The sequence below is a fragment of the Sus scrofa genome, chromosome 5 (genome assembly GCF_054392235.1).
Source record: "Sus scrofa isolate SSC_HxYL_T2T_F1_AM1 chromosome 5, Sscrofa_HxYL_maternal_Yorkshire_Landrace_v2.0, whole genome shotgun sequence".
Lineage (NCBI taxonomy): Eukaryota > Metazoa > Chordata > Mammalia > Artiodactyla > Suidae > Sus > Sus scrofa.
Window position 1 is genome coordinate 69,222,347 of NC_139387.1, and position 15,311 is coordinate 69,237,657.

At 40.4% G+C, this 15,311-nt stretch overlaps 1 protein-coding gene across 3 annotated transcripts in view; it reads left to right on the forward strand.

Annotated features, from left to right (window-relative positions):
• Positions 1–15,311, forward strand: part of A2M (alpha-2-macroglobulin) — a 77,150-nt gene that overhangs the window by 23,257 nt on the left and 38,582 nt on the right. For 2 of the 3 annotated variants that reach the window (XR_014803864.1, XM_013988396.3), the window contains exons 1-4: positions 8,216–8,372; positions 10,838–11,021; positions 12,688–12,847; positions 13,277–13,329. Coding sequence is in view for 2 of the 3 variants with exons in the window: in XM_013988396.3 (XP_013843850.3) it covers positions 8,287–8,372; positions 10,838–11,021; positions 12,688–12,847; positions 13,277–13,329 (483 nt within the window). In the remaining variant the exon portion in view is untranslated. Of the gene's footprint in view, positions 1–8,215; positions 8,373–10,837; positions 11,022–12,687; positions 12,848–13,276; positions 13,330–15,311 lie in introns of those variants that run through there. The other variant, XM_021092376.2, reaches the window with a different exon arrangement.

The window sequence follows — 15,311 nt, forward strand, 5'->3', positions numbered from 1 at the left end:
GCTTTGCTCAGTAGGTTAAGGATCAAGCGTTGCCGTGAGCTGCGGCGTAAGTCACAGACATGGCTTGGATCCTGCATCACTGTGGCTGTGATATAGGCTGGCAGCTACATCTCTGATTCGACCCCTAGCTTGGGGACCTCCATATGCCATGACTGCAGCCCAACACAAACACACACACACACACACACACACACACACACACACACACTACATAATCTAATAAAATATAAATATGAAAAATCTTGGTTTTTAATCTAAAAATTAGGTTGAAGTCTTTAGAAAGACTCAAATGAAGTTAATATTTTAAAATGCCATTGATTAGACCGAGAGAAATTAACTATACATTTTAAAGAAAAAGGTGAAGAATTTAAGAAGATTCATAAATCCAGTTGCTTCACAAAAAGAGAGAGACTGAAACAAGAAACATGATGTATAGACATGTGATTTATGCAAGACAGATACACTCAAGATGTAATCAGGTCGTTTAAGCTCCATTTGTAAAATTAAGTCACAAAACATTTATACCAAAACCAAGAAACAATCAATTTATTTCATCTAATAAAAATGAACATTTTTTTACTTTCTAATAAAAAATAAAATGTGTGAGTGACATCACAAGATGGCAGGATAGGAAGCCCCTAGTCTCACAGAAATAACCATGCACAAATAAAAATGTCTTTGCAGGGGAGAGCTCCAGGATCCAGGTGGAAAGCTCTAACACACAGCAGTGGCGTCCAAGGGAAAAGCTCCTTAGAGAAGGCAGGCCCATACCTGGGCAGCAGACCCACTGACTGTGGACCTGGCTATAGATCTAGATAGGCAACTAAGTGAAATTCCAAAAATAAAACATGAACAAAATAAGATGTTCAATAAAGAAACAGGAACTATTTTTAAAAGAACCAAACAAAAATCTTGGAATCTAATGAATACAAAGAGTATAATAACCAAACTGAAAGTTCGAGATAACTTCAAAGGTAAAAATCAATCAAGCAAAAGACCGAATCAGCAAATTCAAAAACACATCATTTGAAATTACCCAGTAAGTGGAGTTCCCGTCGTGGTGCAGCAGAAACAAACCTGACTTGGAACTGTGAGGCTGCAGGTTTGATCCCTAGCCTCACTCAGTGGGTTAAGGATCCTATGCTGCTGTGGCTGTGGTGTAGGCCGGCCGCTACAGCTCCAATTCAATTCAACCCCTAGCCTGGGAACTTCCATATGCCGCAGATGTGACCCTAAAAAGCAAAGAAAAAGAAAAAGAAAGAAAGAAATTACCCAGGAAGGGGAACAAGAAGAGAAAAAGAGTAGAAAAGAGTGAAGAAAGGCTATGTGACTTATGGAAGCTTATAAAGCAAAACAATATACACATGATGAGAATCCCAGGAGAAGAGAAAGAGAAAGGGGCTTTAAAGAAATAATGACAGGAGTTCCCATCATGGCTCAGCAATAACGAACCCAACTAGTATCCACGAGGACTTGGGTTTGATCCCTGGCCTCACTCAGTGGGTCAGGGACCTGGATGCCGTGAGCTGTGGTGTAGGTCCCAGACACAGCTCAGATCCCACGTTGCTGTGACTGTGGTGTAGACCAGCAGCTGCAGCTCCAATTCAACCCCTAGCCTGGGAACTTCCATATAGCACAGATGCGGCCCTAACTGAAAGAAAAAAAGAAAAAGAAAGAACGACAGAAATTTTTCCTAATCTAGGGAAGGAAAAGTATATCCAGATTTATGGAGCCCCCCAAACCCCTCATAGGTTGACTCCAAAGAGATGTACACAGAAATATATTATAATTACACTGTCAAAAGTCAAAGACAAAGATCTTGAAAACAGTAAGAAAAAAGTGACTTGTCGCATACAAGGAGGACTGTCATCAATTTCTCAACAGAAACTTTGGTGACCAGGAGGGAGAAGGGTGACATATTCAAAGTACTGGGGAAAAGAAAAAATGCCTGCAAAGAAGACTTTACCCAGAAAAACTGTCTAAAACTAAGAATAAAGGATAAATAAAAACTTTCCCAGACAAAAAAATAAATAAATAATCTGAGGGAGTTCATCATCATTAGACCTGCCTTATAAGAAGTACGATAGAGAGTTCAAGTTCAAATAAAAAGATGCTCAGCAGCAACATACAAGTTATGAAAATATAAATGTCATCACTAAAGGTAAATATGAAGTCAGAGAGTACTGCAATGCTGTAAGAGGGGCACCTAAATCACTTTTAATGCTAGTATATATATATATACTAAAAGAAGAAGTAATAGAGTAACTATAACCAGAGATTTCTTAATAGAAACACAATAAGAAAGAAGTAAAACCTATCAACTGCATAATGTGTGGATGGGATTCAAGTATAGAGCCTGTGATTGCAGTTAAGTTGTTATTAGGGTAAAACAGACTGCTCTAACTCTAAAACGTTTAATGCAAGCCCCATGGTAACCACAACAACAAAAATATATATAGTGGGTATAAAGAGAGAAAGATAAATGAATCCAAATATCCCACCACAAATAAATCATCAAACCACAAAGACAACAAGAGAGGAACAAGAAACCTACATAATATAATAAACAAAATGGCCAGAGTATGTCCTTACCTATCAGTGATTACTTTAAATGTAAATGAACTAAGTTCTTCAATCAAAAGCCATAGAGTGGTTGAATGGGGAAGACCATTCTGTATAGTGTCTACAAAAGACTCACTTGAGATTTAAGGTGATACAAAGGCTAAAGTTAAGGGGTGGAGAAAGTTGCATGCAAATAGGAATCAAAACACAGCAGAGTTGGCTGTATGTCAGACAAAATGGATTTTAAGTTAAAAACCATCTCAAGAGACAAAGAAGGTCATTATAAAATGATGTGTCAACTCACAGTGCAAGGAGACAATTATAAATATATGTGCATGCAACATCAGAGCACCTAAATACATAAAGCAACATTGAATTCTACTGTCTGCAGTAAATTGCTTAAGTCAGGAACTAATTTCTCTGCATCACAACATAGTAAAATAGATTGTGAATATAGAAACCTAGAAGAACTAGTGGATTTTAATTTAAAAAATAAAACACTAGGAGTTCCCATCATGGCGCAGTGGAAATGAATCCAACTAGGAGCCATGAGGCTTCGGGTTCAATCCCTGGCCTCGCTCAGTGGGTTAAGGATCCAGTGTTGCCGTGAGCCGTGGTGTAGGCGGCAGACGCGGCTTGGATCTGGCATTGCTGTGGCTGTGATGTAGGCTGGCAGCTGTAGCTCTGATTCCACCCCTAGCCTGGGAAGCCCCATATGCCACAGGTGTGGCCCTAAAAAGCAAAAAAAATAAAAATTAAAAAATTATAAGTAAAAAAATTAAAACACTAAAATTTTGATAATTTTGAGAAACTATGGCAAGCACATTGTTTAGAAACAACCTGAAGATATGCAATGCTTTTATCTCTATACTTTCAAATATTTCCCTCGTTAAAAATTAGAAGAGGCATTAATGAAATAGCACAAATGAGAAACACTCTGATCTTTGAGAACATCTCAGTAGCGTCATGTTGCCTCAACTCCAAGTTTGCCCAAGATATTTCTGCACAGGTAAAGCAAGTATGCTGTCTGATAGAGGGAATGTGGCATGCCAGTAACTGAGTTTCCTGCTTCTGAAAGTGGTTAATATGTAACCAGCTAAAAATGTCCTTCATTATCATTTATTAGGAACTATCGGTATCCTCTGTGCAACAAGTGGTGCCATTAGAGAAGCTACATTCAATCCCTGATAAACACTACAGCAACATAGGGGAAATTTTTTTCTATTCATTTTTATTAAGACCCATATACTTCCTAATCATAGAGTTCCCGTCATGGCTCAGTGGTTAACGAACCCGACTAGTATTCATAGGACGAGGGTTCGATCCCTGGCATGTCACAGTGGGTTAAGGATCTGGCGTTGCTGTGAACTGCAGCAACGGATCCCACGGTTGCTGGGCTGTGGTGTAGGCTGGCAGCTATAGTCTCGATTCAACCCTTAGCCTGGGAACTTCCGTATGCTGAGGGTGTGACCCTTAAAAAAGACAAAAGAAAAAAAAATCCAAAGCATATACTTCCTAATCTTATTTATTTTCTCAACTCCCAAATGATATTCTTTTGTTCTAAATGGCTTTTTCCTGCATTTTGCTCCCTTACTTTCTTTTTCATAAACAGCCTTCTTTCCTTCCCTTAACTTCTTCTTTTCTCTTACCCCCTTACCTCTGCTTTCTAGCAGTAATTATTTACTAAAAATATCAAAATTGTATACAGCTTGTCAAAGGTGTGTGCAATCATTTCCATCAAGAGCTTGTTATGCAGGTAACCTAACTTCCTTTTGATGGATGCTGTCCTATATCAAAACCCAGGGCAGAGAGATGAACCCAGACCTCTTCCTCAGTCATTAAGATTCAAAATCCACATATTAATTTTGACCGGTATGGTAAGTTTTATAGTTTTTAAAACCCTGGCGTAGAGCATCTTGTGTAAAAATACCCCCTTGGAACTTATGGCACAGATATTACTAATCCCATATTTACTGGTGAGGAGGCTCTGAGGCTCAGAGCAGATAAATGAGTCATCCAGGACCATGTAATGAGTCAGAACTAAGACTCAGGGGTCCTGACCACTGATAGTAGTAAGGAAAGAAATTATATTAGGATACAAGTTTTACTGCTCAAACAAGGATATCTCACAATGGGAAGGCTTTCAAATAGGAGAAAGTTTTTTTTTTCTTACATGAAAGTCCAAGCCAAAATGTCTTTTGGATAATTCAGGGACCCGGTCTGTGCCTTGCTTGTCATTCTTCCTCCCTTTTCACATGGCTTTCATCTACCTACAACTGACACTGTGACCACAGTCATCAGGTCCACATTCCAGCCAGTGGTAAGGAAGAAAAGGGAGGCCCTGAACCTAACCCTTCCTTTTTAAGTCATGAACTGAGAGTTGCATACATCACTTCCACCCGCACTCCAACTGCCAGAACTTAGCCATGTACCATTCCTCAAAGGAGAAGAAAGTAAAAGTATTCAGGGAAGCAGTGTGTGCCCAGTGAACACTTTGGTGCTCTTTTATTAAAGACAGAGTTGGAGAAGGGGGTAATAGGTCACAACCAAAAGTTTCTGCTGCGTGTATGTGAAACAGATGTTTCCAAGATCAATAATTTCACTTATTCTGTTTGCTATACTATTTTCTGTTTTATTATAACCTATTACATTTTTTTCAATCTTGATCATGGCTCACAGATCATGATATTGTTACTCACCATAGATGGTGACCCCCCATTTGAAAAACATTGCTTTGGCACTCCCTTCATGGCTCAGCGTTAAGAAATCTGACTAGTATCCATGAGGATTCGGGTTCAATCCTTGGCCTCACTCAGTGGGTTAAGGATCTGGTGTTGCCCTGAGCTGTAGTGTAGGTCACAGATGTGGCTCGGATCTGGCATTGCTGTGGCTGTGGTGTAGGCTGGAGAATACAGCTGATTCAGCCCCTAGCCTGGGAACCTCTGTATGCTGCATGCGCAGCCCTAGAAAGATCCCCCCCCAAAAAAAAAGAAAGAGAGAGAGAGAGAGAAAGAGAGAAAGGAAGGGAGGAAGGAAAGAAGGAAAGGAGGGAGGGAGGAGAAAAGAAAAACATTACTTTAAGACTGATATGTCTAATATGGTAACCAGCCACCATATAGGCTACTGAGCCTTTGAAAGGTGGCTGATCTAAATTTACATTTGTTGTTAAGTATAAAATCCACACCGTATTTCGAAAACTTAGTAATAAAAAAAGTAAAGTATCTCATTAACAATTTTTATAGTTATTAAATGTTGAATGATAATATGTTGGCAATACTGAAGTAAGAAAATTATATTATTAAAATAATTTACTCTTTTTCTTTTTGTTTTTTAATATAGCTAATGGAAAATGTAAAGTTACATAGGAGGCTCACCTCATATTTCCCTTAGACCACACTGCTCTAAGCTCTACATGTAAATATTAAACTCTGTATGAATACTACTACTTGAATATCCCACAAACACTTTCTAAAACTAGAGTTTTTGGAGTTCCCGTCATGGTGCAGCGGAAATGAATCCGACTAGGAACCATGAGGTTGCAGGTTTGATCCCTGGCCTTGCTCAGTGGGTTAAGGATCCAGCATTGCCATGAGCTTGGATTGGCAGATGCGGCTTGGATCTGGCATTGCTGTGGCTCTGGTGTAGACCAGCAGCTGTAGCTCCTCTGATTAGACCCCTAGCCTGGGAACTTCCATATGCCTCAGATGTGGCCCTAAAAAGACAAAAGACAAAAAAATAAAATAAAATAAAACTAGACTCTTTATCTTCCCAATCCTCAGCCCTCTGTCCTCCTTCTGTTTCACCCTGTTTCCTCTGTTTTACCTAATCAGATAAAGGCAACACAAGTCACTCAGTAACCAGCCATGAAAATTAAAAAGCACATTCTCCTTGGAGTTCCCATTGTGGCTCAGTGGTTAGTGAATCCGACTAGTATCCACAAGGACATGGGTTCAATCCTTGGCCTTGCTCAGTGGGTTAAGTATCCGGCGTTGCTCTGAGCTGTGGTGTAGGTCACAGATGCAGCTCAGATCCCAAGTTGCTGTGGCTGCGGCATAGGCCGGCAGCTACAGCTCTGATTCAACCCCTAGCCTGGGAACCTCCATGTGCCTCGGGTGTGGCCCTAAAAAGACAAAAGACAAAAAAAAATAAATTAATTAATTAATTAATTTAAAAAATCTGTCAACATTTTTTTAATCTCACTAAGAACACCCTATCTCAAAATACCATCATTTCTCACCATTTTAATTGTGCCTGCTGCACACCTCCTTCTAATCAGTCTTCCAAATTTCAGTAAGAGTGACCTTTCCAAGAAACAAATCTGGGGAATTCACTTCATTGATTACTCCCAAAATACCCTATAGTGAGGCCAACAAGTTCTTTTTTATTTGAAGTAAGCTTGCCTCACCACTTTTTAAGTGTACAGGTATTTTTTGCCATACCAAACATTTCATTTTACTGCATGTGTCATGATTGTTTTTTGCTACCTGTGCCTTTGATTATGTCATTCCTTATGTGTTTAGAATGTACTTCGCATCTCCTTTTTTCCTCTGGCTAACCACTACTCACACTCTAGAACTTAATTTATATATTACCTTTCCTTAGATTTTCTTTCCAAGGCCCAAGTTTTAATTGCGTGCCCCTCTCATGTGCTCCTGGAGCATCCTGAACTTTTCCAACAATAACGTTTGGCTACTGTATTTGTATTGCTTATTTGTCTGCTTTCACACCCAGAAAAATGTGCAATCTGTTTCTACATATTTCATCATCCCATCTCCATGATTTTGCATGGTATCTAGAGTAACTAGGCTCAATAAGTACTTATAAAACAATCATATAGTTGCATGATGAATGAATAGATGAATGGATGAATATATGTATGGATGGATGCATGGATAAAATTGTTAGTATGATTAAAGATTGGAAGGGAGTTGCATATTTACAAGGCAGTAACAAAATCCAGTTATGGAGTAGACGGCAAAGGCAACTGAGATCTTCGTTATGCAAGTATGTCAAAGCTTGTTTTTTAAGGTCCTGCTAGTTCTCCTTTCATCTTTTCATTTTCTTAATACAGGAAAATATTTCTGTTATCATTCTTCCAGAGCCGGGCTCTTCATCTGCAATCCAGTAATACCCCCAAGGTCAAAAAGCTTTTCTTTTAATCCAATATCATTTCCGTAGAGGGCTACGAAATTCTGAAATCAGTTCAACATTTGAGGTAGACGTATCTGATGGAGGACTTGCAGGCAGACAGACTTGCCATGACAGACTTGCCATCTATTTTGAGCCTGTCCAGTGTTGCTTAAATTATAGCCTTCCCCACAAACGATTCATGCAAGAGATGTGAGGGAAGCCATAAAAGGCATGATGGGGAAGTAGAAGGAGGGAGTAAGAGAGAGAAGGGGTTGACAAGCCGATTAGCTGCTTTACGGTAAAATCCAGAGAAAGTGAGCACTAATGGGAATGTGGATTTTATCCCTCCAGGAATCCTATTTAGCCCGCTAGGAATTAACCTTGACTGTAATTAGGTCCCTGAGAGCAGTGACCCTTCCAGAGAATGTTCAGAGACCTCTATTTTGTTTAGACACCTTGTGTGGGTGGAACTTCCTGTTTACACAGAGGGCAGCATAAAGCCTAGTTGCTCTGAGGAATGTTTGGGACCAGATCAATTGCAGGGAATAAGGTACAATACAGTCTGGTCTCCTCCGGTTGCCTTCTCCCTGCAGCATGGAGAGGAACAAACTCCTCCATCCAAGTCTTACTCTCCTTCTTCTGCTCTTCCTGCCTACAGATGCCTCGGTCTCTGGAAAACCGTGAGTGTCACATAAAGTTCCTTTCCTTTATTTCAGAGTCTCTTTAAATTATTCATTTGTCTTTCCTATGAAACTGTGACCTTCTCATTTCTAAGGTCTCTTCCCACAGTGAGATTTTATAAATCTAGTTTATTCAATCTTCTCTTATTTGTAACCATTTTTCTCCAACTCTCTGGATCTCCGAATCTCTGGATCTCCGAATTTTCTGGGAATGTATGAAGACATTCGAAAGGGCATTGGAAATTGTCTCTTGTAAAGGAATCCCTTTTCAGAGCCTCATATCCATCCTGATCTGCTCGAGATCATGCTATTTACTCTTTCTTATGCCCTCTTTCTAACTGCCCATCTTCCACTTTGAAAGAGAAAGACAGACCTCTCCCCCAGTCAGACGTTATCATAGAGCATTGTCCTGGAGGATAAAAATCTCTAGGGCACCAAAGAAAGGAGCAATTTGAAATATTGATGTTGGTGTGGAGAAAGCAAAGGCCTCTTATGACAGGGGAGAAGATCTTTTTGCAGAAAATGTGGTAATGATTCTTTGCTTCAACAAAATTGAAGGAGAATCTAAGGGGAACACCAGCCAATAGATGATTAGAAGCAATTTTTGATCATAAAACACTGGGTGATTTTTTCAGAAGGAGTTACAAGGACTGGTAAAAATGATATAATTGTTTCATCTGTCACTGATTTACTTTTATGTGAACAGTTTTTCATGGCACATATAGCTACACAAACCAAAAATAGCAACAGAGTTCATGTTAGACCTTGTTTAATTCTTGCAATAAGAATAACCTAACCATCCATGGATACATAGAAACAGCTCATCATTTTCATTAATATTATGTGCTTCAAAAGTATTTTGATTTTATATATCTGCATCATAATTTGTAATATATTTATTTGGTTTTGCTCAGCTGTTCACTAGTAAGACTTTTGAAAATAATTCAATCCAGAAGAAAATGTTTAACATTTACAACTTTACATTAAATTTAAAAATAGAGTCAAAACTAAATTTATCTACTCATATACGATAGTACATATTTGTGTGTAGGTGTGGGTGCATATATACATATATATGTAAATAAAGAAGAGTGATCCATAAAATATTTTGAAACATAAAAATCTTGGTATAAATGTGTGTAGCAAGAGGCATGAAAATTCAAATCCAAGGAGGAAAAGGGGGAAAAGAGGCTAAATTTCGAATCATTACAAAAAAGAACATTTTGGAGTATTTTTTACATAAACCATGCTGTGTATCTTATCACTATGACATTTAAGATTCACAGATTTATAAAAGAGTAATGTAAGTTTTAACTTAAAATATCATCAAAAAGAATACATTTTGTTTTTGTTTAAATTCGTATTTAAAAAAGGAGATGTTTACTTGAAAATATGTAAGGAGTGGATAGAGTCTAAAAATTATTTTAGGAATTCTGTGAGCAAAAATGTTTTGAAACTGCAGGGTCCATAAATATGTATGAGGATATTGGGAAAGTTTCTCTTCTGCTCATGAGTTACCAGGACCCCAGATTCAATCTCCAGAAGACCATTCTTGAGCCCACCATTTTTTGTCTAAAGCATGTGTTGAAAGGCAAATATTTAATATGCAAATATCCAGGGTTAGGCAACACACTAGGATTTCATGAGTTGCTCAACCCACTGAGACTTTAAACCAAGGATTCCCTTAAAGCTGCAGATTCCATATCTTTAAAGTGGAAAGCAAATATTTGCCACACCCTTTTCACAGGCTTGTTGAGTGAAAAGTTCTGTAAAGTAATTGGCTTTTGTAGTGTCCCACAGGAGAACTCATTTGTTTTTTCCAGCTGCCCTAATGGGAAACTGATGTATGGCATGAATAAATATAATTAGCATATTTTTATTTGAATTCAGATGCTCACTTATCTGGGTTCCTTCGGGGGGGTTGGGGGGGAATACTTGCAAATGTTAGTCTCTCCGAGGCTCACTTCAATTAAATGTTCACTGCCATGGCACTGACAATAGAAAAGAGGCTAATTCTCAGGCCTGCCATTCAACGGCAGAGATCAATTTCATGCTAATCAATATGTCTTCTCTTGGCATAGAACTAAGGATAGTAACAAGAGCTTCGGTGGGAAATAGTGCAGCTATTAAGAGTGACTTGCCAGAGTTCCTGTGGTGGCTCAGTGGTTAACAAATCCGACTAGGAATCATGAGGTTGTGGGTTCGATCCCTGCCCTTGCTCAGTGGGTTAAAGGATCCGGTGTTGCTGTGAGCTGTGGTATAGTTTGCATATGTGGCTTGGATCCTGTGTTGCTGTGGCTGTGGTGTAGGCCAGCGGCTACAGCTCCGATTCGACCCCTAGCCTGGGAACCTCCATGTGCCGCAGAAGCGGCCCAAGAAATGGCAAAAAGACCAGAAAAAAAAAAAAAAAAAAAAGAGTGCCTTGCCTCCTCTACTCTTCTCTAACTGGGCTCGCCCATTCCCAGGCAATACCTGGTGCTGGTCCCCTCCCTGCTCCACACTGGGACCCCGGAGAAGGGCTGCCTCCTTCTGAGCCATCTGAATGAGACAGTCACTGTAAGCGCCTCCTTGGAGTCCCTCAGAGAGAACAGGAGCCTCTTCACCAACATACTGGCGGAGAAGGACTTATTCAACTGTGTCTCCTTCACAGTAAGTATGGATGTTTGATCTAACATACTAGGTCTTACCGGTTAGGAATATAGGGATCTAGGATTCAGCCAAGGCTTTGAGAGGCTGGCAAGGACTTCAGGAGGGAATCTAAATGGAGTGACACAGTGTAGGAATTAAGAAGCCATTCCTGGAGTTCCCATCATGGCACAGCAGAAACACATCCGACTATGAACCATGAAATTTCAGGTTCAGTCCCTGGCCTTGATCACTGGGTTAAGGATCTGGCCATGAGTTGTTGTGTAGGTTGCAGACGCAGCTCGGATCCCACGTTGCTGTGACTGTGGTGTAGGCTGGCAGCTGTAGCTCCCCTTAGACCCTAGTCTGGGAACCTCCATATGCCGTGGATGCAGCCCTAAAAAACAAACCAAAAAAAAGCAAAAATAAATTTAAAAAAAAAGCCATTCATGAATTTCCAACCATGGTAGACAAATATTTATAGAGATATTAAAAATCAACTTAATTATCAGAAAAAATTCCTATTAGCCAGAAGAAAAAAAAAGAAATCAGTATGCACTAGACAAAGGGAAAGCATGACTTCTCCAAATTAAAATGAAAGAAATACTAATAAAGCAAACTAGGCCGATATTCAACATAAGCCCCAGTGATAGACTGATGGGAACACATTATCCCATTCTCTTTCTAAGAATGAAACTGTAGAAATCCCCAGGAGTGACTATCCAGTATCTTTTCAGAGTTGCCCATACGTAAATTGCTTACAGTCTGCAGCCAGCAAAACAGGGCAATTTTCTTTCCCATAGCCTTGAAAGATGTGTCTGCTGTGTTATTTCAGCACATACCGTCAGTTTGGTAAAGTTCAGTGTATAACTGAATCAAAATTACATTGGCGGAGTTCCTATTGTGGCTCAGCGGATTAAGAACCCAACTCGTATCCATGAGGATGCAGGTTTGATCTCTGGTCTTGCTCAGTGGGTTAAGGATCTGGTGCTGCCATAAGCTGTGCGTAGGTCACAGATGTGGCTTGGATCCGTTCTTGCCACAGCTGTGGTGTAGGCCAACATCTACAGCTTGGATTCGACCCCTAGCCTGGAAACTTTCATATGCCGTGGGTGTGGCCCTAGAAAGAAAAAAATTAAAAAAAAAAAAAAAAAAAAAAAAAAGCTGCACTGGCTAATCTGTAAGGAGGTGTCACTTATGACTTCTCTTTTTTGGGGGGAGGGGGCTTTTTTTCAGGGCCACACCCACGGCATATGGAGGTTCACAGGCTAGGAGTCCAATCAGAACTACAGCTGCCGACCTACACCACAGCCACAGCAACGCCAGATTCAAGCCGCGTCTGTGACCTACACCACAGCTCATGTCAATGCCAGATCCTTAACCCACGGAGCAAGGCCAGGGGACGAACCCGCAATCTCATGGTTCCTAGTCCAATTCGTTTCCACTGCGCCACGACAGGAACTCCTGTGATCTCTCTTTCTGATGCATTTTCCTTCATCATGTGTTCCATCTTAATATCATAAATAATAGAAGTCCTTCTGTCCATAAATTCCTGTCCCTGCCAACTTTCGCTGGTGAGAAAGAGAGAGTGAAATTAAGGAAAAAGGACAAGACCCCCAGAGAGAAGCAGGACAGGGGATGGAGAGGAAACTTCGGAAACGGGGTTCTCAGGATCTCTCCTACGTTTCAGGTCCCAAGATCTTCATCCCATGAGGAAGTCATGTTCCTCACTGTCCAGGTGAAAGGAGCAACCCAAGAATTCAAGAAGCGGACCACAGTGTTGGTGAAAAATGAAGAGAGTCTGGCCTTTGTCCAGACAGACAAACCCATCTACAAACCGGAGCAGACAGGTACCAAGAGGCCTATAATCCCGACAGCATCAAAAAAGAAAAATCTTGGGAGTTCCCATCATGGCGCAGGGGAAACGAATCCGATTAGGAATCATGAGGTTTTGGTTTGGACCCCTGGCCTTGCTCAGTGGGTTAAGAATCCGTGTTGCCGTGAGCTGTGGTGTAGGTCACAGACGTGGCTCGGATGTGGCATTGCTGTGGCTGTGTCGTAGGCCAGCAGCTGTAGCTCTGATTCCACCCCTAGCCTGGGAACCTCCATATGCTTCAGGAGCGGCCCAAGAAATGGCAAAAAGACGAAAAAAAAAAAAAAAAAAGAAAGAAAGAAAGATTTTCCTCCCCCTCATAGCCCCCAAAGGATTGCTGGTTCCTTAATAGCTTGTAGGCCTGGCTTAAGGTTTCTGAGACTCATAGAAAACATTTCTGTTTCAGTGATGTTTCGTGTTGTCTTGTTGGATGAAAACTTTCACCCCCTGAATAAATTGGTAAGTATATATATATATATATATATTTTTTTTTTTTTTGGGGGGGGGGAGGGGGGTACCTTTTCTAAAGCCACACTCGCGGCATGTGGAGAGTCCCAGGCTAGGGGTCTAATCGGAGCTATAGCCGCCAGCCTACACCAGAGCCACAGCAACGCCGGATCCTTAACCCACTGAGCAAGGCCAGGGATCGAACCCACAACCTCATGGTTCCTAGTCGGATTCGTTAACCACTGCGCCACCACAGGAACTTCAGTAAGTCTCTTAATATCTATTTTGAATTATTATTTATCTATATAAACAGGCTGGGAGCAGGTTTTTGCTGTTGGAGGAGGACCAGGGAGAGGAAGAATCTGATACTGATAACAGTATTTTCAGCCATCACCAAAGTGCAAGACCCTCCTTTAAAACAGTATCCTGGAACAAGAGAGTAGTTCATTCTTTCTTGGTACTGGTACTCAATCGGCTGTCACACAATTAAACTTCCTCTTCCGAAAATTCTTAATTGGGCAAATTAGAAAGATATACTAAAAAATAAATAAACTATCAAAAAAAAAAAAAAAAAAACCTGTTCAGGGAGTTCCTGTTGTGGCTCAGCGGAAACGAATCCAACTAGGATCCATGAGGATGCAGATTTGATCCCTGGCCTTGCTCAGTGGGTTAAGGATCTGGCATAGCCATGAGCTGTGCTGTAGGTTACAGAGGTGGCTCAAATCCCGCGTTCCTGTGGCTGTGGCATAGGCTGGCAGCTGTAGCTCTGATTCACCCCTAGCCTGGGAACCTCCGTATGCCACAGGTGTAGCCCTAAAAAGCACGCACACACACACACACTGTTCAAATAACTTCTCAAAGATTTAACAGTTTTGTAAACATACTACCAGCACCTCTCCTATAAGAGAAGAGTGTAATCAGTGTTTGTTCTTCAAGACTGACACCTGATTAACACCTTTCAAGATTAATGCAGGACTAATGAAACCAAAGTCCTAATTTTGCTCCCCAAATTCTATTCCTCCTCCACATTTTCTTATCTTAAAAAGAGGAAAATTTCAATGAAAAGCCAGGGCCTCTGTTTACTATAGCCCTCCCATCTTCCTTTTCCCCCCTCTTAAAAGTGGTCTGCTTCCCATGCCCTGGGGGCAGCAGGGTGGGGCTTGCATCAAGACTGCAGACACCGAGTTGCAATTCTGGCCTGATCCTGATTAAACCCATCTTTGCTAGGTGGGGGAGGGAAAGAGGACATTTTTTCCTGCAGCTCCTAAAGCAGAAGATTAAGGCATAATCCTTGTTTTGTCTCTTTCTCTCACATACATACCCTTTCATCAGAAAATCATGTTAGCTTAAAATATATCCAGATTATGTTTTACTACCTCAATTACTACAATCTTGCCCTGCCCAATATCACCTCTAAACAAAACTGCTGCAATAGCCTTGAAATTGGTCTCCTGGTTCCTACTTACACTCTTCTACCTAAAATCAAATACCCCATCCATTACTCCACCACCTTAACTCTACTTCTTTTTTTTTTTTTTTTTTTTTTTTTTTTTTGGCTGCACCTGCAGTATGTGGAAGTTCCTCGTCCAGGTATCAAACCTGTGCCACCACAGGGAACTGAGCCCCTTCAGGGATGACACCGGATCTTTAACCCACTGTACCACAAGGGAACTCCAACTCTGCTTAATTTTCATTTCTTAACATTTACCACTACCTAATATACATCTCAAATATATATATATCAAATATATAAATACATGTGTCTCAAAAATATATGTCAAACATATCTCAAATACATATTGATATATATCAAAAACATGTATCTCATATGTGTATGTATCTCATGTATCCATCCCTATTAGGATGTAAGCTCCATGACAACAGATATATTGTTCTTCTGTGCTTTGCTGTATTCATAGCACCTACAATGATACATAGCACATGGCAAGCACTTAATAAATATTAGTTATAAAAATGAATAAGTGTTGATAGTA